Source organism: Neopelma chrysocephalum, unplaced genomic scaffold, assembly GCF_003984885.1.
Source record: "Neopelma chrysocephalum unplaced genomic scaffold, ASM398488v2 Primary Assembly neopelma1_77, whole genome shotgun sequence".
NCBI classification, from domain to species: Eukaryota; Metazoa; Chordata; class Aves; order Passeriformes; family Pipridae; genus Neopelma; species Neopelma chrysocephalum.
Window position 1 is genome coordinate 6,834,549 of NW_020897738.1, and position 25,793 is coordinate 6,860,341.

Here is a 25,793-nt window from a genome sequence, read left to right on the forward strand (position 1 = left end):
CCCAGAAAAAAATACAGCAGGCATTAAAAACCCCAGCTTGTTTCAGTGCATAGTCAAATTCACTGGAAACCCTGAGAAATAGGATCCTTTGTCCCACAGTTTGTTGCCAGATGATAAGGACATTTTGGGGGAGCGTGCTCTCAGGAACACAAATGGGAAATGACGTGATGGACACAGCGTGTCAAAATAACAATCCTCATTTAAATCTTCACGTTAGGGACATCTCACATCTCAAATGTCAAACATGTAAAATGGATTGCCCGCAGAAGGCGATTCAGGGAACATCAATTGTTCTGAAGTTCAGAGTATTAACGTGGGGGAAAAAAAAGAACCGACTTTAAAGTGTATCTGAAATCTTTACAAAGCCTGACCCTTTGTTCTTGCTATTTCTTTACCTTTGTTAGCACTTCAAGGCCACATCCCCATTGTCATTTAGACCACAAGAGCTGCTGTGACATTTTATGGTGCACACTTGACATGACTGCCTACGCAGTGCCCCACTGGCATGAGGGACAGTTCCTGCTCCTTCCCAGCAAGGCTCTGTGTAGGATCACACCACTGTCAGCATTCAAGAAATCAGAGGATCAGGCTTCAAACAGAAAAAATGCTAGAAAAGGAACTAAGCACATCTGTTATGTAGTCCCAGAAGAAAACAGGAATCGGACCCTGCTTTCTAAATGTCTCACCCAATTCTGCAGATCGATGATATTTATTCATACAATGCAAACATGAGAAATGCCAGGGCTCTGATCCTCACTGATACCAGAGAACACATGTTTCTTAACACTGAAAATCTTTAATCCCTTTGGAGATCTGGCAGGAAATACTCAGCTACGCCAACCACGAAAACGGTCCCGGGGTTATTTGTTACAAGCCTTTTCTTTCACAAAACACATAGAGAGGCACAAACCAAACCCACTATTTGCTGAAGAGAGTGTCAAAGGAAGCCTTAAGAGGAACAGTGAGGACTAAATGAACTTGCAGTCTTCATGCTGATGAATAGTTCTGCAATCTTACGAAAGTACCGAACAGACACATGGACCCAAACATCATCAATGTGGACCTGTTTGCATGTCTTGCAAAAAAACAGAAATCATTTCTGGAAAGCTGGTTACAAAACCAAAATCTGCACCAAAGCAGCAGAGATTTTGAAAACTAACTTTGCCTTCCTTTTGGAAATATGCTTCAAATACTTAGAGCTACTAAGTTCCCATCATGGGTGCTTTCAAATTTCAATCCTAAGTACAGGCTTCCTGATTCTTTCCATCAATAACACTCACACCTTCACTCTTCCCATTACCACCATTACACCGGCATACCACTGAAAAGCCACAAAATTGCACTGTATTTCTACAGGCAGGAATAACACAACAGCCAAATGCTCTGGCAAATCCATCCAGGTGCCACTGCTTCAGAGCCCCATCAGCAAGCAGAGCAGTGTGCTGTGAGGTGGATGCTCTGCTCCCCTGGATCACTGCCTTCAAAGCACATTTGCCCAGGGAGAAAAGTATGTGTTCATGGGTTGATGTTGATGCCTCTGCATTTCAGGGCATGGAATTCTTAATTTCCAGGAGAGGTGCCCAGGCAATCACAACGTGTCAGTGCTCCTGGTCTTTGTCAGCAAGGGTTGGGTGCTCCCCTCCTTGTGCTGCTTGTCTCATCTGTCCCTGGGCAGTTTGTGCACTGTTGAATTGGAGGGTTTGTTCACTGGGGTCCAGAATAAAATCACTGCTCTTGGGAGCCAGCTATTTATGTGCATCAGATTTCAACACTGCTCAGGGCCTGGGTTTGGACCTTGTTCACTTCTGTGTCAGCCCAACCCAATGCCAGTGTGACACCAGCAAGAGCCTGAACACAAAGTCCATGGCACATCACGCCCTGTATTGCTGAAAAAAATCCCTCTTATCCCAGCTTTACAGGGATGAGATTCCTTGTCCTCTATTAAAAAGATCTGCAGTTGGATTTCCAGAAGTGTTTTGCAGAGGCAGCTTCCACGCCTTAGGGAGTGCATGACCTACCCCCACTGAAATAATGTCCAAGATCTTGCTGAGATTTAACCTCTTAGTTCAGTCTTATCTGGTATTTGATCATTGTCTCCAGAACAGAAGATACTCAAATACTGGAGCAATCCAGGTGAAAATTAATACAGTACAGATGAACACAGATTTCCTGCGTAAACTGGAAGTCATGAAGTGTGCAAAATCTTTCAGGAATGGAAGACTGAAACCCTGGTTTCAGGATTGGAAGACTGAAACCCTGGTTTCAGGAATGAAATCTTTGGCTGATTAATTTTCATTCATCAATAACCTGTTTCTCAGAGCTGAATGAAACAGGTATAAAACACCTGCACTTTTAAAACAATGTGAGGAGAGCAGGGCATGTTATCCAGGAAAACTGATTTCCTAAGTAATTTCTTTCCTGCTTATTGAGGTTTCAAGCCAAGCACAGGGTCAGTGATGATGGACTGTGCTGTCCTCTAGTAAATAAGGTTAATGTTACTGTATAGCTCTGTTTTGCACTCACAGAGCATGAGAATGAACCTAAGTACAGCTTGCTCAAATACAGACTGAAATATTACTCTGCATAAGGGGCAGATCCTGTGAGGTGGCCCCATCCAACTGGAAATGTGATCAGTTTGTCTGTGTCTTTTCACTTCCAAAGGATCACCTGGATCTTTTCAGATGGGTATGTTGTCTGAAGTGTTTGGATGAACTTGTCAGGACCTGACAACTCAAGCTTTACACTGGAAGGGAAGTACATCAGCTTCTCTGCCAGAGCCCACACTGGGACCATACAGTGGAGTTTTAGCTTACTTTAGTTTGGAAGTGATATACACGAAAATGAAGAAGACTCTAAGGTGATAAGTTGTGTCCTTCCCAAGAAATCTTAAAAATGGGGTCGAGCAATCTAAAGTTCATGCCTGGGTTTCATATTTTTTTAGCATTTATTTCAACAGAAATAGTAGCCTTAACCAAGTACAGTACATCTCAGAGGAGCTGTTAAGACGAGAGGAGGAGATGAAGGGCTTGGAGATGTGAATTTTCAAACGAAGGGGAAAGAAAGCCCTTTTCACACAGGTTCCTATTTTCCCACTGTAACAGTTCTCAAAAACACCTTCACAATTCCTGTAGCAGCATTTCCTTAGAAAAATTCCATTTCTGTAATGTAAAATGCCCTCTTACAGAGAAAAATAAAATGACACACTGACTATATAGTCTGGGTTCATTTTAAAATTCAACCAGCACGAAAACTCAGAACATGTGTGCAAAGTTCCCAAAAAAATAAAGAAAAGTGCAACTCTTGAACAAAGCAAGGCTAGCACAGCTCCTGCTGGTGCTCATGGGAAGCTCTGGTTTGGGCTGATGGCCAAGACTGCTGCCCACAGACCAGAAGTGAAACCAGCCTCTTTGTAATCACATACACACCACCTTTGTTTGTCACACACACAAATGTTTCACTGGCTTAACACCCGTGCCAGAGCCCATGTTGGAAAACAAAAGCTTAGATGAAAAAGATCCTGCTGCCCTCCTGAGGGCCACAATATGGACTCGAAGCACACACTCACAGCCAGAGCACGTTGCCCTTCTGTGCACCCTGTGGTGCAGCTCTGAGAGGCAACACACCCACCCCCAGCTCTGCAGAGCCATCTGTTCTCTCCAGCCTCCTTTCGCCGTCCCTGCCCAAAGCCTTTAGCCTTGCCTTTCACTTCAACTGCCCTTGGCAGACAGCTGGGATGGAAACACACGGGAGATTTACCTGATGGGAGCTGACTCATCCCCTTTATCGAGCCAGTCCTGGGGTGGGATTATGTACATGCACCAGAGCCCCCAGTTGTAGCCGTGGGCGGCGTTGGCGTATTGCTGCACTTCAAAGGTGTTGTACTTGATGTTGTCGATGGCCGGCAGGATGATCCGCTTCCGATCCTCTTTGATCCGGGTAAGGGCAGGTTCCACCCTGGGAGCAACAGAGACAGCGACATGTTTTACAGGTTTTACAGCCACCCAGTAATCCCAGGTCCTGCCTGGCAGGCTGATAAAACCAGGTTTTCTAACACTGCAAGCATTAACCCAGTGAGACGACAGCCCAGAGCCGCCCCTGGGACCGAACCCACATCACTGTCACACACTGACGGGGGGGGGAGACATTTCACACAGGAATTATTACCTTTAGGAACCTGTACCAGAGTTAAACAACACAAAACCCGACCAAACACCTCTTCTGAGGCCTGGAGACTGTTAATTCATCTCGCAATGGACAAGTGTTGAGAGACACCATCACCACGAGCAGTTAAATGGTCTCACTGGCTACACCACCGGGGCTCCTGGTAGCCATTAAACACCAGCTCTTGCTGACATGGCCTGAAGGACTAAACACACACCAGGGGCTGCAAGAATCTGAAGGTGACTCAAAGGTTTTAATCTTGTTTCCTAAGGCCTGACCCCATGGGATCCAGTTTGAATGACAAGTGTGGCTGCGTTATTCCTTCTAAAACCTCTTTGGTGATGAGAAGATTTCAATTGCCAGATGGTGCAAAAGCAGCGAACTGCAGGAAATGTTCCATCATTTCAAAAGGCTTTAAAACATCAATGTGCTTTCAGCAGAAGCTACATCCCAAAAGGAAAGTAAAAAGCTTCAGTGCAAACACTCATTTCTGACCAAGGTAGTCTGAAGTCGCTATGAATTTACAGAGAAAGTGATCCAAAGAGGCAGCAGACTTACATAAGGGTGGAAATCACTCCTCAAAGTAGTATTAGAAACAGCCACTGGTTCACTCCTTTGTAACTGTGTTTCCCCTTGAAATAAGCTTTGAAGATTTTGCAGAGCTCTCACATGTATCTTTAAGGGAACGGTGGTTTGCTGCGGTTCACAAAGGTAGTGGGATTTGAACACTGATCTTTTCTCATTTTTCTTTTGCTGTTGGTTAAAAGGCAATTGTTCCTTCATGGCTTCAAGTTTGTCATTTTATATTTTGTTTGTTATATTTAGTTTGTTACCATTAATTTTCTTGTGCAGGCCAACAGAAAGGGAAAAGCGATGAAGTTAATTCAAACTGCATTTTCAGTCTTCACTACCTCCGTCTGAACTATCATAAATTTTCTGGCCTGTTCTGTAAGAAGACAGAAATTTCTCTGTAATTGAATACAGCCAAAATATTTGTCATTTTGTACACAGTCTCCCTATTGCTTACATGAGGCTGTGTACTGCTTGCCTTCTCTTCTTTTTACTGCTCCTACACGAGTAAAAATAGACATAGATTCAGTGAAACCCTTGAGTATTGATGATGAGCTGCTTACTGCAAATAAACCATCACAAAACAATGTAAAATAAGAGCATAACTGACAAAAAGACAAGGTGTCACAGCACTGCATTTGGAGAGAAGAGTAAGAGAGTTAAACTAGTTTAATTTGGATTCCTCCAGAAAACTGACATTTGAATTTATCAGCTGGATGCCAATAACACATAGAATGGAAGTTTTAATAAAAAGGATGATCACAAGCATGGTGGGAAAAAAAGAATGACATTGCAAGTCGCAGAAATTTCCTATGGCCAGGAAGGTTATGAAAGAGATGTTCATCTCCTATTCAACACATATTGTTTTGTTACTCTCCTTGATTTATTCTGGGAATAAATCAATGGATCCCTCACGACTGGAATGGCCTGAGGTCACCCTTACTACTGCTTGCCACCTGCAATTTTAGGTGCAGTACTTATATTGTCAAAGCCCAAAGTCCTGTGAGGTACCAAAAACCTCCACAGAAGCATGAAAGCTCAGCAGCCTAAAGGAGGACAGTGATTTCAGCTCTATTTTTGGCAATACTTTTTTTTTTTTCTTTTTTTTTGCATGACATTTAAAGAGCTGTACCCCAGACTCAAAGGAGATTTTTTTTTTCTTTCTGTGGGAGAAACAACTGAGAGACTCAGGACAGTGCAGTACATGATGTAGACTCTCAATTCATTTGGTCTTTGGGCTACACTTGGGCACCTCCATAAAGAGCCAATGTGACCTTCCAAATCAGGATATGCCACTTCTGTTGTCAATATGAGATTATATTTATAAGATTAAGTGTTTTAAAAACCAGTGGGTGGACAGCAGAAAAACTCTTGCAAATCCAGCAAAGCAGGGACTAATGCAGAAAAGCTGATTCTGCTCAGTTCTTTCCATCCTGTTATCTGTGCTTATCACCTTAGAGGCAGCAGAAGAAAACACAGAACAGTGGACACTTCAGCCAGACACTCCCATCACGAATCCAGTGCCCCCAGCTCCCTTCTGGCCTCTGCAACAAAGGCTTTCAAAATACCAAACAACAGGTACAGGTGCCACTAATGACAGGCCACTAATTGTTTGACTGGAAGAAGAATCCTCCTCTTCAAGGTTTTAAAGTGAAAAAATGACCCTGGTGCAGATCACCCTCCATGCAAAGCACCTGGAGCAGGACCCTGGTTACAGAACAAGACTGTTTAACCATCACACTTAAAACCATCCTGGAGGTTCCAAATTCCTTCTACAGTTCCTCCCTGTGTGCTTGTTTTTCAAGGATTTTACTTTGTAGGGTAGACTGAGATTGTGTAATGAAAAAGCTAAAAGAAAAGGAGATAAGGAATTCTCCTCCCTTAATGTCAGATGTCTGCAAAGGACCCCCCATATCCAAGGTAAGTGCCTCAGACTTTCATTCTCAGCAGAGGGAGAGGGAGGCTGGCACTTTTACAGTCAGATGCTTCTCATAATAATGCAGACACTGAAACTAGGTGAGATTAATAATGCTGAATTATTTTGAATAAAAAGGGAATTTAGCCTGCTACTTTGCAAGACAGCTTAAAATTGGACTGCTGAAGTGTATCCCACATAATGGTTGGAGAAAGAATGTGAAGAAAATATTTAACAGCCACTCTGGTTTTCAGGCCTTAATCATATCTGTGATTGTGTTAATCCAATACTTGAGTCCTGGAAATGCTAACCTGGGCCCTTGCTTTCTTCATTACACAAAGAACAATCCATTCCCAGCTCTGGGGCTGCTCTCACACCAGCCATCACCAAACTACTCTTGTCACTCTACAGTTGACTAATTTCTGTGGTTTTCCAGTTGTTTATGACTCACATTTATTACCACCTGGACGGTGCTTTGCATCTGAATGGCACAAGGAGGGATGCAACAGTCGGGTCAAAATACACGATGAAATTCCATTCATCTCTATCAATCTATCAATGTAAAATCCCAAATTTTGAACTTCCATGAAATCTGAGGTGTCTGTAAGATGTCCATGTGATCAAAGTCCTGCTTCTGTCCCCTGCACTCCAGAAATGTAAATGTTCAAGATACCACTTCTCCAGTACCTCTGCCCTCGAGTTATGCTGTGCCAAGGGCATGGAGTGAATTGGGATGAAAGCAGCTGTTGGAACTTCCTTTTCTAAAACTCCCATCTCACCCATGGAGGTGATTTTCTACCTCTGTTGGTATCCACACGTGTGGAAATCATATCCCTGTGGGTATTAGGAACAGGAAAGGTTCACTATGTGGACAGATTGCACAGCTATCTAACTTCCCAAATATGTTCATAACCACAAGTAAGAAAGCAGGGTCTGAGTCACAGATGGAAAGAGAAAATCCAGGATAGAACTGTCCTCTGTTCTGAACCCTGGCTTTGTCTAATTGCTTCAGGTTTTTGAAAGGGTTATGACTAAATTTTCCTACTAATTTCCAGGGGTTTTTTTCCCTAATTTTAAACTGCTACATTATTATGCAGATTTACCCACCCTCTTTACAGACACCAGCATTCTTTCTCTGGGTTTTTTCCACCGTGCACCTGCAGAAGTCAGATGCTTCTGGCAGCTCACAGGACTGAAAGGACAGAGGGGAAGGGGTTGTTGAAGTCCAAGTATGTTCTACATGCTGTGCTGATGAGCTGCAATATGTTGTTTGAGTGTTTTCTTTCCACATGGCCACTGCTGGAAGTGAGGCAGGACTGCAGGATTCAGCCTTGCCTGATCAGGTACATAAACCAGAGGTGAATTTTGAGATTCATCTCTGTTTTTCACAGATGCAAAAATATTAGCTTCCTACCTTGTATCTGAGCCAAGGTGCTTTATGGGCACAGAGTAGCACAGATTGTTAACAAGTTATTTACTGGAGCAAGAGCAAAAGTTCTCCCAGGCATATTCATAGACGTGATGGATTTCAGGAAACTAAATATAATCAAAAGATTCAGCTTTAAAGGTAATGCTTCACAGCAGCCAGTCGTTTTTTTTCACCTAATAAAACCCAAGCAGACAATTTGGACTGGAATTTGAGTGACATATGAAGATCCTCCCTTCTATCCTCTCTTAAAATATATATTTGTCAGTGTCCTCCTCTCACTCTGAATAGATTGCTGATGAATGGATAAAGCCAGAAGAGAAAGGACAGTAAATTCAGTTCTCCTATAGATCCCACTGGGCTGAAGGGTGTTTCCACTTGGGTTTTCTTTCTCTGAAGCAGTTCCAGCAATACAGGAACACAGTGCTGAAGTCTCTTTCCCAGGACTCATCCCTGTGATGGACAGAGCTTAGCTGGAACTCCACAAAGCAACAGCACTTCTCCAGGATTTCGGTGGGCTTCCCAAAGGCACCAGGACAGGCTGGGCAGAACATCCACAGCAGGTGCCTTGGTGAGTGATTCCTCTTTGCAGAAACTCTCTTGGGGGATTTGGGGAAGGAATCTCTGATCAGGAGCAAACTCACAACAAAGTGATGTGTTGATTTGTCAGAGTGTGTTGAGCACATCACCAAACAAACAGCACGTGCATTTGATGCTTTTGCCTACCAGTTGAAAGATTCCTGCATGAACACTGGATTTTCCAAGGTGCTGGACACCCATGATGACTTTACTGGGAGTTCCAGCAATGCCAGAACTGTGGGCCTCAAGGACTAAGTGCTCCCAGGATGAACACTGGAGGCAAAAAAGAGGTGAAAGGCAGAATTTAACCCGGAGTACAGAATAAGCCTGTAAGAAGACTGAGAGCAAAGGCAGGGGCCAAACTGATAACACAGGCTTCTCTAATCCCCTTGTAAGTCTATCTCTGAACATATATGCATTCTGTATTTAACACTGGGTTGATTCAGAGCAGCTCAAACCCCACGGGAAAGCACAGCAAACAAAAACCGTGTGCTGCCTCACATCCTTATCAGATTGCTGGAGAATTCATGCCATGGGGAAAGTCTGATTTTCCACAATGCTAGAAAGAACAGCTTCTTCCAGAAAAAAAAACAAAACAGATAAAAAGTAGTTAGTTATGAGCTCCTCAGTGCACATTATTATATAATTCACCTTTTAAAATATGTAAAAACACCTGCTGACTTCAAGCAGACTTTTAAAAAGGCACAACATAGGAATAAATGCACCCAATCCAAGGGAAACCACATGATTGCTGCAGGCCAGGGACCTGCCCAACTCTGCTATTTCAATAGCCTTCACAACTTCAGGGATGCTTTGCTAACATGCAGCATCTGAGAAGCAAAGCCCACTCTCCAGTTCTTAATCAGAATGATTGGACAAGGCACTTGTCAATAAATTCCTCACCGCCACCCAAATGTCACTTTTTCTAAATTGGTTCCAAAGTGGGTACACAAATACCCTAATCTCTGGGTTCTTTTGAGATAAGCATGTTATCTTTTTTTTCCTCTCCACAACCACCACGCTAATTTTTACTCCAATAAAAAATGAAGAATGGACATTAAAAAAAAAATAAACAAATCCAGCCTTTATTTTTTCAGCTTTCACAAATCAGAATTTCTTTTTCTTGCAAGCATTTAGGGAGGAGTCCTTACAAGACAGAAATGAAAGACAACATGGTCTCATCTGCTCGATTTTATGGCTCAGTGGGTTTAACACCGTATTTTACTCTGGCTCTACCACTGTCAGATACCATGAAGTGTAAACTTAACACAGGAATGTAAGGAAAAAAAAAAGCTGTGTAAACTGAAAGCTTATTTTGCATGATTTTATACGCTACCTCACATTTCACTGACAATATACATTTATCAGATGCAGACAAGCAGATCTACTGACACACATAATTCCTCACTGAGGCCATCTGAGGAATATTTAATGCAGAATGCCTTTCCTGTAAATAAGCGTTCAGAGGACTGAAAAAGAAATAAATTTCATACTCCCTTCCTCGGTTCTCTAAGAGGAAAGAGAGGAATTCCCCACCTGCTCTTCCCTGACATCTCTATCAGCGTTCCTGTGTGCCCAGGGAAGTTTCAGACCCGCAGCCCCCCAGCCAGGAATGCCTGCTGCAGAGTTAAAGATCAGCTCTTTGGCTGCCAAATCTCAACAGCTCTTTTCTGCACCACTGAAAAGCAATGAGGATGCCCCAGTGAACACTCTAGGTCGTTGAGGTAGATGAATAGTTGAAGCTGCTCTCTGTGTATGTCCTCTCTATGTAGGCTGGCACTGTCCCATGGATCTGAAGGGCCCACATGGCTTGTGTTCACACTTCCCTCTCCACTCACATAATGCTAGTTCCCTTTTGCTATCTAAAACATGTATTGCATCAAGTTACCAAATTGATCCAAAGGCTCTGGGTGAGAAAAAACTCCCTTAATAAACACATGTCCTTTCCTCTGCATAAATAAAACATCCTGGGTCAGCCCTGGCAGAGTAGCAGGGATGCTGCAATGAACCATGTCCTGAGCAGGAGGGATGTGCTCGAACCCTCCAGAGGGGAGGGAATGCACAGGGGAACAACTGCAAAGGTGATTTTGCCCTCACCTTCACCACTTCTCTCACTAGGAAGAAAGAACTACCTGGATCTTACCAGGTCCCCAAAGACCCAACTGAGCTTGAACAGGGGGGACAGGGAGTTCACCTGCTGACAGAGATTATCTTCCAGCTCATTGCATGAAAATGTTACAAGGGAGCTCTCAGGGGGACAAAGACCTTGTGGCTGTGCTCCACAAAAGTATAACCATGTCTCTGTTACAGAGCACTTGGGATAACCAAAGTTAGAAGATCAGGAGGAAATCAACTTCCTTTTTCCTTTGCACACTGTTTCAGAAGCCCATTGCTCACAGCCACTGCAGCAGATTGCACTGCATCTCACAGGACAGAGCAGCACCTGCAAAGTATCATCCACAGACCCAGGGATCTTGATCTTTAGTTCTTTGTAGTTCATTAAAACATCAGTTTTCTATATTTTTAAAACACTGCCAACTTCGGGCATAATCCATAAAGATGGGATCTGTATGACACAGTCTGATGGATACTCAGCTTATATTTCAGGTTCTCTTTCTCATGTCAGGCTGTCTCTGTCTCTCTGTTGTATTGAAATCTTTTGATTAAATCCTCTTACTTCACTGCTTCCTTATTGATACTCCCCCTTTGTCTGGCAAAATTTTAATTACCATGGTACTGCATAACTCCATTCAGTGCTCTGATATTACCTCAGTGATAGGAGCAAAAGCAATTCCTAAGACAGAATGTAACTATAATACTCTATCATTATGTCTTCTTTTATGGCTCCTAGCACCCTCTTTATGGCTGCTAATATATTGTGGTTTCTGCCTTTCACTTACTGATTTCTGCTCTCCTTCACTCAATGTGTCCTTTTTCTCACCCAGAGAATTAACACCCTATCTCTGCTATCTCTCTTTCCTGCTCCCAGACACAGTGTAGGGAAGTTCTCTTCTCCTCCTCAAGCTATTCTTTCCCATCTCTCAAAGACAGGAGTCTACACAATGCTCTACATGTTCTGCAACACAATCAGCATCCAGGATGTGATGATGGTCTCCACTCGGGGTTACTGTGGCTTAGTGCTCAGTGGGGGGACCTAATACAAAAGTCAGGGCAGGAATGCTGAAATCTTCAGAGGACTGAAGGGAAACTGAGCTATACCAGCTTAAATATACCCTCAGAGAGGAAAGTACAGGAGCTTTTCATACCCACTGCTTCTGCTGGGTTGCTGACTCCTGTTAAGTAACCATTAAAAACAGACCTGGTTCTACTGCAGGAGAGGTAGAATTTTACACATGAACTGTACACACACATTATCACGTAATTTTAGTTTAAAATTCCATTTGAGAATTAATTGCAATGGCCTCCCTTTCAGGCAGTCCTCCCCTCTTTCACTCTCACAGCAGCAGTATTGGCTCACACTGTCAAAAGCCTTAAGGGGAACAGGTCAGTCAAAAATCACTGCTCTGCAATAACATATTTCTACACCTGAGAAGCCAAAAAGCAGCAATTAAGCACAGCAAAATAAATAATTCAATGGCTAATTTGACCTGCCAGGTTGCAGAGTGGTTTTTTTATATCCTACCAGATTGTATTTTAGTTTAGAAGAAGTGTCCCTGGAGAGCAATGCTGTGAGAGCCCATAAAATGCTACAATGAGAAATAAGGCCAAAATTCACCTGTAAATGGCCCACTATTGTTTAAAGAAGTTTTTTTGTTATTGGTCCTGCATATTTCATTAGAAAGTGAAGAAGTCCTTCTTTGATTCTATATGAGTTAATCTGCCAACTGATTAGGCAGGTAAAGCAGCCATAGATTGGAAGACTAGAATTGCACTGCAGGTACTTGACTTTTAGATGGAACACAAACCAAACAGAAAGCTAATGCTCTTTTCTGTGGTAAAGGAATTGGCTTCTTTTTAATTGCCTCACAAATAATCCATAGACAGCTTTGAGTGGGAGCAATCCGTGTGGCCTCTGAATACATAAATATGCACTGAAAATGGGGGGAAATATTCATTCAAGATGCACCTAAGTAGGAGAATAGAACAGCAGCACTTTAGCAAGAGGCTCCTTCCTCACTCCCAAGTTTATAGGGCTGGGAGTGAGGGTAGTTGTAACCCAGTGGGGAAAAACAAAGCAGTCCAGATGGAAGGACTTTAGTCCCTCCCAGTAAAAGAAGATTAGATGAAAACGGAGCTGACAGGCACCCACATGTGCACAGGTGGGCAGCACTAAAACCAGGAGGAGGTGGGCAGAGCAGGGCTGGAGGTGGCTCAGCAGCCACAAGGGTTGAGTGGAAGAAGAGCAGGAACCCCAGCGGGGAGCACCAGGAGCCCTCGCGGCTCCCGGACACGGGACATGTGTCTGCCAGCCCCACACACTTCCAGGGCTGCTCCAGAGCTCAGGGATCCCAGAGCAGCTGCTGAGCCTGGCTCAGCACACTGTGGAAAGGAGAGGGCACCAGGGAGGATGCAATAAATGCAGACACTCTTTATCTCACCCACACACACCCTCTCATTCACCGAGTCTGCGTTCTTGCTATGCTGATTTCAACCCTTTCTGACACTAATCCAATGTAGTAAGGTTCAGAAAAACCCCTAACAAACCCCAAAGCAACCACAAAGCCCTTTCCTTCTTACTGACACTGCTGCCGAGCTTGGCTGGGTACAGCACATCAGTCAGATCTTAATGTCCTTTATAAAATTACAACAAAATTCTCCATAAGCCTCAGAAAACTGGGCAGGACAAGCACTGGGACCAGCACCCAGAGCATACTCTCCCCAGTCCCCAATCCTGCCCCATAGCTGATATTACCCTAGATGAATGTTTGCAATGATTTGAAAGACCTACTTGCCTTAAAAGCAAAGAAATAAATTAAGCCAGCTCTTAAGCTTCTAGAAAACTACTACAACTGCTATTATAGTCTAACATAGTCCTAGGGATAAAAAATGGGATGAACATAAACCAGGTGCACTACAAGACTTATTTTCCTGCATCTTCCATTTTATAAAGATATTCATGAACATATAAAAATAAACACTCCACTCCTTTGCAATTAAGTTTCTCCCTAGTTGTAAGTACAGCTATTTTTAGTTTTAATTTGAGGATATCTCCCAGAATTGCAGAGCATAATCATTTCCACCATAACTCTGCATCATCATTATCAAATAACAGCCTATCTTTGGAAAACACACATTTTACATGCTGAAGGTCCCAGCAGCCCTTTTTCAGCTGACTGTACATATCAGTTCCTTCAGTCCCAACTTCAAGTAATGCAAAATATTGGCCACCAAGTGGTGCTACAAAGGTTTACTCCAAATGCAGATCTGGCCCATTAAACCCAAAACTGTGCTTCCCTTGCAAACCAAAGGGGGATGAGGAAAGGTGCACTAATTTCAAGCTCCATTAAAAATGCAGGAAATAATTTAACGTTTCCCTCAGATGTAAATGCAGGAAAATTTACGAGGAAATCAGATTGGTATTCAAGTTTCCAAGACGAAATGACAGAAAATGACAAGGAAGTAAAAGAAGCACTTGAAAGCATCTGGCCCAAAGCTCTTTAATGGTGTCTCCCCATCCATGGATTTCACATCCATTGTGGTTACAATTACTTCCCTCTCTACTGAGCTGTCCTAGACAAGTCACAGCAGCTTTTTTATGGATCTTGCAGTCGTTGCAGAAGACTCTGAGTGATAATCAAGGACATTATTCCAAAGTAACTGCTGATGGGATGACACCAGCCTGCAGCCGCCTCGCCCCCACGGCTCCCCAGCTTCCCTGAGCAAATCCTTGCACAGTCCCAGAGCCAACCCCCCTCTGGGGACAGCCAACACTCACCAGCCAATGTTGAATTCCACGTGGGCATCAAAGAAGCCGACGACAGGAGAGGTTGCTGCTTTCCAGCCCTGGATCCTGGCTCGGATCAGCCCTTCCCGTTTGTTGTTGCGCACTATTTTCACCAGACCTGGGTATCTTTTGTTGACATACTGGTCCAGATTAAATTTTAGCTCAACTGCAGGACAAAAAAAAAACAAAACACCCCCCCTCAGACATTTAGAGTGAGAAAAGCCCTGCAATGTTATGTTTTACTTTAATTTATTCTGCAACAGAAAGGGAAAGAGATCCTTCAAGTAGTCCTAAACCCTTTCTCATTCTCACAGATACAAACCAAGTACTGTGGTTGTGGCATGGACTAATTCCACGGGTATCAGCACAGAGAAATTCTCTACACATCAGAGATTTGCCCAGGTTTAATATGGCTTGATGGATTTGAGTAGAGTTTTGAAGAGGTAGTTTGCCAAAATATTTTTAAATAATTATTATTCTGATTCTCTGATGATTTGAATTAGGTCACAAGTGGCCTCTGGAGGAGCAACTCTGGCCACAAAGCAGTGTAACATGGCAGTCTGGTGATTATTTGTTCTGATTTATGCTGTTCAGTAAGAGTTTGAAAAATAACCTCAATGGATTTTGGGTCAAGATCTAATTCAGATCACAATTAATTTCTCTTCATTTTAGGGTTTTCCCTCAAATATAATTAAGACTCCTCAATACCAGGCTTCTTTCCCATTGACCTAAATGGATATTGAAGATCTCAAATAGACTTCTCTTTTGTTCATTTTCAGGCATTCAACCACAGACAGAGTAGGAGGTTTATAAACAGGCAAATTACCAAAATGGTCTCTCTATTTTTTAAAAATCAATCTAGTTTGGTAATTCATTTATACTGCAGCTTATTCATAATGTGGCTTTTGCTCAAATGTTTCATTCGCACACATGAATTTACTCCCTATCTCAAAAAAAGAAAAAAAAATCAGCTCAAAATCTGACGTTATCAACACCTCTTTAAATCCTGAAAAAACAGCATGCTACTATGTAAAAGAGCAGAAACTATCTTTAAGGAGACTCTGTAGCCCCATTTTTCCTTGAAAGCAGAATTTAAAATTGTAGTCTATTAATGACAATGTTCCTCTGCATCTGAAAATTTGGACAAAAGTGTCCCATTAAGACTGCCTGTACAAATGTCATTTATCCTGTGAGGATTTCAATGAAATCAACAGGGTTTATCCACATAATGTTTATTTGTTACACAAACAGTCAATATTTACTCACAGCTTTGTGCAAATGGCTCAATCAACCCCCTCATCAACAGATATGAACTCTTGCAAATTCTACTGACTCCAACAGAGGTGTGTTAATTTATACCAACATATGAGTCAATGATTATTAGCCGTGGTTGCATGTATGACCCTCTTCCCCCAGCTGCTTTAATGCAGAACGACTCAAAGGTGTTTCATCCAACGCTAAAAAAATAAGAATTTTGGCCAGCAGTGACCAAAATGCTTTGTGTTTCATGTTTAGAAATCACACAGCAGGAGGAAAGGCTGGGAATGCTCACCGTTGTCACTGTTGTCATCCACCAGGATGATCTCCTTGAGCAGGTGGGAGGGGGTGTGGTTGACCACGCTGTGCACCGAGCGCAGGATGACCGAGAGCGCCTCGTTCACGAAGATGAACACCACGGAGATCTGGGGCAGGTCGTCGGGGTAGCTCATCTGTCTGCACCTGGGGGGAAGAAAAGGCACAATTAAAACCCAAGCAGCCACTGGGAGGCCAAATGGGCTGAAGAGCATCATCTCCTTCCTTGTTCTCCATCTCACAGGGGGATTTGCAGACTTTGCCCTTTGTAACCCCGAACAAAGATGTGGCAAAAGCTCAAAAGAAGCAGCCCAGCCAGGAGCAGCAACCTGTATGAAACAAAGGGGATGAGCACACACACGTTTGTACCAGCTCTCACTCCCTGGAAGGTTAAAAGCACCTCTGCAAAACCAAAGGAATATCAATGACTTTGCTCAAAAACAACCTGCAGAAGGCCCACAGTGCTACCCCCTGGCTGTGCTCCCGGGGGAACCATCAGCAGGTCTGCTGGTAGCTCAGAACTTTCAAAACCAGGGCTCACTCAAGCAAATTTTGCACTTGCCCATACAAGGAGCATTTTCCACCCTTTCTGACTTTGCAGTTTGTGCAGCAATAAAAAACAAGTGATGGCTGTTGTACAGGCACTCACTGGAGTATCTGCAAAACAGATCTGCTCCCTCTGAGCCATCACCTTGGAAGGCAGCTACATCCTGATTCACAATTTGCTTTTGTGCTGCTCACTGACACATACATGTTACCACAGACCATTTTGAGATGAAAAACTGAGGCCTGGAGAAGTCACACAGCACAAAGTAGAATTCCTGCTTCCCAAGCCCACAGTCCATGCCCCTCTCTAACTGTCATTATCATACTCCCTTATTTTAGTGGAACTCTCCCACTAGCAAATATTCTAACTTTAAAAAATACCTATGTGTTCTCACAGTCAAAAGCCATTCAGAATTACCATGGCAATTACTGAACCTGCTCTCTAAAATACCACTGATGAAATCACAGGAAACGACTTTTCCTGCTCTTATCAAACTTTCTGACCTCTTTGCTCATTACTTTGGCATAACAATCACCTTTTTTCCCCACTCTCAGCAGTCATGGGGATAGGGAGGGCGACAAATGCTTGACTGCTGAGTAACCTCTGGAAATCAGTTAGGAATTCTAGTAAAGTGCAATTATTCCTAACTCCTCATCCCAGCAGTACTTGCCCAGAGACCTGAGTACTTGTCATTGATTACAGAGTTACTGCATCAACACTCAGAGCTGGCTGGAAAGAAGGGATGAGAGAAAACATGTAACCAAAGTCTGGAAACAAAAAAATGTTGTGGCAGAGGAGGAGGGAGTAGAGCAAGAACGAGAGGTCAGTCAAAGCTGCATTTACTATACAGAGGGACAAGCAATTAAAGGAAAGGTGGGATGACCACAAATGTCAGAAGCAGAGAGGTACCTGGGTTAGGTCCATCCCCATCCCTTCTCACTGCACCTTCCTTCTGTCAGTTCTTCCCTTTTTCTACGAGGAGGACATAGCTGAAAAATTGCATTATGGCTGCATTTGGAAAGAACACCCTGACCATTACATATTGGAATATCTTGGGTAATCCCAATGCAACAGGAACATCTAGATGGGCAAAGGCAAAGCTCATAATTTAGCAGTGGTTTAAAAGCTGTCATTGTTTTATTTATTGCAGTGAGGATGAAGAACAGCAAAAGCAGCTGTCCAGCTGAGTAGACTTTTCAAAGCACAGCAGTGATTTAGGAGTTTATTTCCTTCAGACTTCAAGTCAACCTTGAACTCCCAGCTCCTTAGGTCAGAAAATGAGATGGATCTGCTGAGGTAGTCAGGAGGAAGTACTGGTCCACTGACAAACACTTCTGATGTTTGAGAGCATGAGCAATCCCAGTTAAGGGGCCTTTCCTTAAAAATCAGTGGGTGCTTAAGTGCTTTGCTGGATTGTCGCCCAAGTTCTTCCCAATGTGTTCTCTAATTGGATACCAGTCACAGCAATTTACAGTTAATACTTCCTTTATTCCAAGAAACTCTAACCAGCACTTGACACACCGAGCCAAACAGTGACATTAGCAAGTCACACAGAAGAACACACTGCCATCAGAGCACAACCATGGCTGTCACCTCCTGCCACCTCTGCTTGACCAGAGGCTGACAAGAGACCAAGTGCACTGCAATGGGTCAGTCCTGCCTGTGTGCAAGGCACAGAAAGTCAGAGGGTCAGGACATGTGAAGCATCAGGCAAGACACCTCTGGGCTGGTGATGGAGGAGCTCAGCACAAGACTGGGCACGTTTATTATTTCTTATGAGAAGAAAATTACCAGGAATGTGAAGAAATCAAACTGTACAAAGATGTCCTAGCAAGACACACCCTCATAATCCTTCAGCCTCACCACCAAGAGAACTGTGATATTAAGAAACCATCCCTTTTTGGCAGCCCTGGTGCTGGGCAGTGGAGTGCCTGGGTGTTTAAGGCACCCCAGTGCTCTGCCAGGGAAGGGAGCTGGGCACCACCACGCCCTCCACTTCTCTGCACTAGGTATGACCACACTGTGAACTCTGGCAACTGGGTGAGGGAGGACAATTACAGTAATTGATGGCTGAAACCTGGCCTCATTAACACCCAACACTGCTGAGTTCGGGAAGGATTTAGAGCATACACTTGATCTCTGTGGTAGGAAACGATGCTCTGAGCTGGCCAGGCACAGCTTACATTTAATATTAGTGTGATTTTAAAGTAGCATTATGAACTGCCAGCAGGCCCCACAGTGCACAGCCAGCAGAGGAGCTCAGGTCTGCATGGGAAGCAGGGCCTGTCTCCGGGGCAGGCAGGTGAACTGGGGAGGGACACACCAGGGATGTGTTTAGGAGCAGGGATCCCAAGCAAAGGCTGACAATGCCATGGCTAATCATTTCCATGGGCCAGCTGAGGATGGATTAGACCTGATGTGTGAAACAGCCCTTCAGGCACCTTTCATACAACATGCCAAGCATCAAACCTGAGGCGTCCTGCTGTTGTCTTGGGAAAGGTCTTTTGAGTGTTCTCGCTCTGTATTTGCTACTGCAGAGCTTGGCCAGCAACCCAGAGGTATTTCCTTTGTATGTGACAGAGAGCTTGATGTCAGGTCATTTTTCTCTGTTCTGGAGACGATTTTCACTCATTCTTTACCTTGCATTGAATCAGTTCCTTAAATGAACATTTCCCAGCCAGCCTCCCGAGCCCAACTGTGAGCACTGTCTTTGCAGGCATAAGAAAATAGGAAAAGCTCTTCAGCTGGCAGACCAGAACCTCGGAAATAAAACCATGTACTAACATAAAAAGGTCATAGATTAGAAACTGGGACATGAGAAAACAAAAGCTACTCAGCTGCACGTGAACCTGCTCGTGGCAACCTTGGAAGCTGGGAGGCAACAAAGGGAAGGAAATTTTCTTTTGTCTGAACCTTCATTCCCTGATAGATGTATTTCCTCTATTTGTATCTGATCCAACAGAAACATGTGAAGTCCTCTATTTATCAGAGCTGCTCTTACAGCCCATTTGGGTTGCACTATTTTTCGTGAGGGACTGACACTGCAGCCACGCAGGTAGTTCAGTGCATTACCAAGGAAAGAAAAATCCTTCCTGCTCTATTTCCCCTGCCTTCTCTCCTGTCTGCAAACTTGCTAAAGTCTAAAAATGAGTTTTGCTTGCAGACCTTAATATAGTGAGTTTGGAAATGGATTAGGCAATGCATTTAGAGATTTCTGACAGCTTTACCCTTCAGGAAGAAATGCAAACAAAATTAAAGCTGCTTCATGAATGTTTAAAGTATTTAATACAAGATATGTTTTTCCAATGAACCACTGGGATGGAGATGACTGTGGGTTTCTCTCCTTAACAAACTTGATGAAATTGCTGGGCATGAAGAAACTCCTGCAGTTCTGGCACCAAAAAACCCCCTACCCCAACATGCTCTGTACCTTGAAAGCTGCAGAATGGTCTGTGTTCATGTGTTACAGCCACAGTAGGAGAAGGAGGTGGAACAGCTCCTCATTTGGTACATGATCAATGAAAGGACAAAGATAAATATTAATAAGAATGTTGAATTCTTGCTCATTAATGGTAACAAATACTACTTTTAATCATCAGGTCAATGTGTATTTTGAGCCCAGTTAAACCACAGGCTCAGAGCAGTCCTACCTACACGGTTACCTTTTAGTACCTAAATGCTGCTGTGATTTCTGTAGGCACAGACAATTCACCACAGCTAAATCACTAAATTTAGTGGTGAGTTCAATGCTTGATTTCCTTCTCCAGAAACCCACTGAGGCTTTACAGCCAGTGCTAGATGGAACAGTAACTTTTGAGCTGCAGAAATAAAGTAGCATTGCTTTCCTGTTCCCCACTGGCACAACAGTGAAAACATGACAAGCTGCAAACATCTCCTTCCCCAGCATGGGATCCAGCTGCTGACCAGTCTGCAGCAACAGCAGTGACAGGCTACAAAACTGATTAGCTTCATGGATCATCAATCTGTCAGCCAGAGGCTCCAACTCCTTCCTAATTAATTCTCCTTCTCAACAGAAGGTGTTAACTGCATTATACCATAACATTCTCTTTCCAGTAAGGATGGATTTTCCTGCCCTATCCAAAAGGGGAAAAAAATACCCCAAATGGCCAATTTTTGTACTTAAGGCTTGCTCTTACTTTCCCCTCCCGTTTTGCAGCTCATGGACAGAATTCCCTAAGAATCACATAATATAAATACAACTGTGACCAAGGGAGCAGTGGAACAGAATACTGATGCTCTTGAGAAAAGTAGCCCATTGTATTTGCAATTAAGGTGGAAAGAGAAGTGAGTCATTTTCAGAAAAACTAGAACTTATGGTGATACCAGGAGATACCTTCTTCTTATGGAACAGCCTCCACTTTGATTTATCCAACAGAATAAAAATCAACATCTTCTCCTTTCTCCTTAATTTACTTGGAGAAGTGCAGGTACAAGACAAAGTGAAATTCTTGTCAGTGCTGTAAGTCAGAGAAAATCCATTAAAATAACCCTTCCTCCATCTTTTCTGATACACAGTGATGCTGATGGTCATTTTCACATAAAGTGAGATCTTAAATCTACTCCTTTTTTCACTTGTTCCTTGACACATTTTTTCTTATTTCGCATCCAAAAGTCTAAGAAAGAAATCCCCCACATTCATCAGCAAGAAACCAGGCCAATTCCTTGTTCCTGAGCCAACCTCAGGCACTTCCTGTACCAAGAACTGTCCTTTCATGTCAACCACAAATGATGGCACTACACCATGAGTCTTCCAGCACACATCTAGTCCTGGGAATTTCCCATATTCCCAGGCTGAACAATTGGATTTCATGTCTGTAGAATCTGCAGAATGAAGAACAGCAGCAGGCTTTTTAAAATAACTGTCTTTTATACCTTAGAACTCTCTCTTCTCTGTCCTATTTCCGACAGAAAAGACCAAATTTACAGGAATTTCTGTCCTGTGACACATCCATGAAGGAGAGAGCCCTTTCAAGCTGGGACTCAGGCAGTTCCACAGGTACAGTAAAGTTCCCCATGAAGTTGTAATAATACACACTGGACAAGTGTTTCCTGAGAACCAGCCAATTTACTTTTTGTCCTTTTTCCTTTCTTTTTCAATTCCAGGCCAGTACAACTGTGACTAATTGCTCAGCACAAAAAAACCCCCACAAACCAACCAACAAACAATACATGTTTGCGCCTTTTGTTTTATAGCACACTTGTTCTATTTGGTTTAATTCCTCCCTTCTCTGTGACAAATTACTGTATGTTTATAGTAGAAAGCCCTGAGAACTGTCAATCAGTGACTGATAGCACAATATATATGCATAGTTAACATACACAGCATGAAGATGACTCTACTCATAAAGAATATTAACCCTTATATTTAGGATTATTAGACTCTTCAAAAGTAGTTGCTGCACACATAAAATAAGAGGCCTTCTATTTTAGTGAGCTATTTCTGGCTTTCCTCAGGCAAACAATACCAGAAACACGCCATCACGTCTAATACTATTATTGATTTATACATATAAAAATGCTAAAACTAGTTTCAATCACTTTTAAAACAAGCCCCTTTATTAACATGAAAAATGGCTGAAAGCTCCCGCTCAGATCCCTCCGTAGTAAAAAGCATTTGCCTTTTTTTGGTAACTTAACTCGAGCCACTAATATGTTTTGAAATACCATCTGTAAAAAATTTCCACTCTATCCCCTGGTGTGCCCGCTCAGATCTGCCTCTGGCTGTATGCATGCTGCATCACAAAGCATTAGGCTCATTGGAAATTAATGGGAGAAGCTGAAATCTGCTTTCAAATGCTTTTGAAAAATCCCCAAAGAAAACATATCCCCCCCGTGCAACTTTATTTTTAATGGCGTTGCACTTAAATTTAAGGAAGAGCCTCGACTAAATTTCAAGTGGTGTGTGTTCTGCCTAATTTTAGGTGATTAAACACAAATGGTTTGTTCAGTGATTCCCCAGATTTCACAAAGATCCTGGTCACTGGTCCAACTGGATTTTTAGCTTGCATCCTTTAAAAGTAAAAATTAGACAAGAATTGTCTTTTAAAAAAAAAAACATAAAAGTGGTCTTACAAAATTCTGCTTTGAGATTGGAGAGCTCTTTGAAGCGAAATATAAACATCAGTGAAAATGGTGAAGTGATACAAAATAAAGGCAAAACTTGTGTCAATTTGATTCAAAGTTCTTACCAGCAAAACATATGCAGGAAAACACTACCTTTTGTCCAGCTTTTTAAAGCTTAATTCTGGGAACTATCTTGTCCACAGAGAACAGAGAGTATAAACTCTCACCTCAGAGCTTCGCCAAAACTAAAATCTCACATTTCAGACAGGGAAGGTTCACCAAGAGCTTTCCAAGAAACCAGAAAATGTTGTCTAGGGTGCATTCCCAAAATTGGCTGCTGCTCTGGGGCACAACTTGTTGTTCCTGCCACCAAGGGTCGTTGCTCTCCCATCAGTAGTGGGAAGTCAGCTGTCCATCTGCACCTCCAGCAGCCACTGCCAGCAGACTTCCCACTAAAGAAGTACTTTTCCACTCAAGGTGATGCATCAAGATCCCAGAAAAGGTTCTTTATGGCAAAGGAAGAATTAATCCCAGCAGGTCTGCAGGGAGTGAGATGGTAACAGCCCAGATATCCAAAAGCAGACTACATATCTGAAGAAAACCACCTTCTCTGAAGTGGATCTCCTATTGAGTTCTGAGTCCACGCCAGACATCAGGGAAAAACAGTGGAGTTGATGAAATCAAAGGCATTATTTTCAATAAATAATGTATAAGAGTAAACTCACCATTTTCCATCTGCATGGAACAGTTGGTTGTACCCTTGAAGCTATTTGTTATTCAGATAATAATATGTAAATACAGAAAGTTATCCTGGACTATTAAAAAATGTACTGCAAGTATTTAATATTAAAAATTCAAGGCACTTTTGTTGAATTTTGACTATCTCACTCCCTCAGCTGGTGTTGCTGCTGCTGGACAGAGGCTGAATATCAGAGTGTTCCCTAGAAATGTAGGGCAATAAAGAAGTTTTCAAGGTAACTGCTGCAGAGCTCTTCACAAATTTCATTACAGGTTTGCTGTCACACTGCAGTGTGGTGGTAAGCAGGAGAATAGAGGAATGCAATAACTTTCCACTATTATTTCAGCTAACAATGTTTTTTATGGTCTTGGGAGGATATACAACAATGTTTGGCAAACAGTCCCTTCTTTAATGGGCTCCAGTGTATTTCACAGGAGACCAGCTTTAATCTTTGGTCAAATTCTGTTATGCAGCAGAATGTTTCTCTCTACCTGTGTACAAATACAGGATGACTGGAGGAATAAACCACCCAATGGGAGGTCAGCCATAAACTGGGTTTCACTGCCTGCCAAAACTGCAGTGAGAAGCTCTTACTCTTGCCTGGTCCCAGCAGCTGCAAGGCTGGTTGTAGCCCAGAAAGGTAACACCTCCCTGGTAATCCCAGCACCTTGCTGAGGTGTGCACGAGCTGATTTCACTAACCAGCAATGGCCTTGAAATGTTTGAACAGTGGTCACAGGCTTCTTCCTCTTTCTTTAAATGACCCGTTTCTATCAGAGTGAAAACAGACCGAGTTTATGGAATGTGGGAAGAATTATGGTTCAAATAGAGCAGTGTTCCAAGAACAAAGGCATAAAGAGCATTGATTTAGCACTGAAAATGGGAGTGTTAAATCCATGATGTTTAGATGCTTTATGTGGGATTGAGCTGAGCCTGGTGGTAGCAGCAGGGTGTTTAGAAAAGGCCTGAGTCAGGCAGGGAGGACAAATGAAGGTGCCTGTGCTCTGTGTGTTCTCCTCTGCAGACAGGGGTAGGAAACTGCCTGACAACCAGATGATGGAGCACATCCCAAGATCCCAATGAACTCTGGATCAGGACCCCATAGGATAAATCATTAGGCAAGAGCAGTCAGATCCTCAAGTGCAGATGGGACTTTACTCCTCTCTACATCTTTCCCAGTGATACTTGCAGGGTTGTTCTTTATATATTATAACTACTTCAAGAAATGTCCTCTTCAAGTAAAGCAGTTAAGCATGTCTTAACTTCACTGGGGTTATTCATACACTTAAAACTAGGAACATATTTAAGTGCTTCACTGGACTGGAGCCTAATTGTACTTTTATAGCTTTTGTTTAAATTAAAGGCTAGTTAGAGGTGAACAGCACAGTATTCAACAATTTCACGCACTCAGAAGTTCAATGTTAACAACAGTTTCTTACCTTCTAAGTATTTCTACAGCTTCAGTTCATATAACTTCAGAAAACTCTGGCATTTTGGCTTAGTTTTAGTTACATTTAGAAATGAAAACATTTTTTAAAAATCCAGCCACATTTACTGTCTAGCACACAGCTAACACCTAGAACACACACTTCACAGCAGGAAAACAGTGCAATATTTTTGTATTTATGAGCTCTTATCCTAATTAAAAAAAACAAAAACAAAACAAACAGGTTGCTTTTCACTCAGGTTGACAGAAATCAGGCACAGATCCTGGAACAGGTAACGTACAGAACTATGACTGTGAATTTGAGCAGCCAAGGACACGGGTTAGTCTTTTCCTGACTCTGAGAAGATCTGGCCATTGTAGCACTTCAACTTGCATGCACTGCTCCTGCCCACACTGGCCTGCTGAGAAACAACTGCCTTTTCCACTCTCTGTTATCTGGCATCTTTTCCTACTTGCCCACAGAAGACCCTGAACCCAGAGCATTCCCATTAACTGTGTGCCCAGCAGGCTGAGCCTCTGTGCACAACCCTGCCCTTCCTCATCCCTCATCTGTAGACACACACATTCAGCCTGTTCCCTCCAGAATATCTGCTCAAGCCTCTACTTAGAAAAACTTTACCCCCACTGCTTCCATAGATTCCCAGATCTGTCAGGCAGAGGAGCTGAGTGCTCCTCTCTGAGCAAACAGAACACAAATTCCCTGTCTCTTGGTACACGTGGGTTAATAACACCAAGGCAATAAGCCAGTGGACTAGCCAGAGGTCAAGCATTTGTTTTCAGGCAACGTAGAAAATACAGGAGCAAAGCTTCAATGTCATTTTTATCTTGAGTTTAATGTAAACTGCACCA

The 25,793-nt window shown here is 42.9% G+C and overlaps 1 protein-coding gene across 2 annotated transcripts in view; it reads right to left on the reverse strand.

The window, feature by feature from the left end:
• The window catches only part of GALNT9 (polypeptide N-acetylgalactosaminyltransferase 9), a 135,447-nt gene that overhangs the window by 75,639 nt on the left and 34,015 nt on the right, over nucleotides 1-25,793 (reverse strand). For both annotated transcript variants that reach the window (XM_027689568.1, XM_027689569.1), the window contains 3 exons: nucleotides 16,109-16,275; nucleotides 14,548-14,722; nucleotides 3,757-3,954 (listed from right to left, as the gene is read on the reverse strand). In XM_027689568.1, coding sequence (XP_027545369.1) covers nucleotides 3,757-3,954; nucleotides 14,548-14,722; nucleotides 16,109-16,275 — 540 coding nt within the window. The remainder of the gene's footprint in view (nucleotides 1-3,756; nucleotides 3,955-14,547; nucleotides 14,723-16,108; nucleotides 16,276-25,793) is intronic.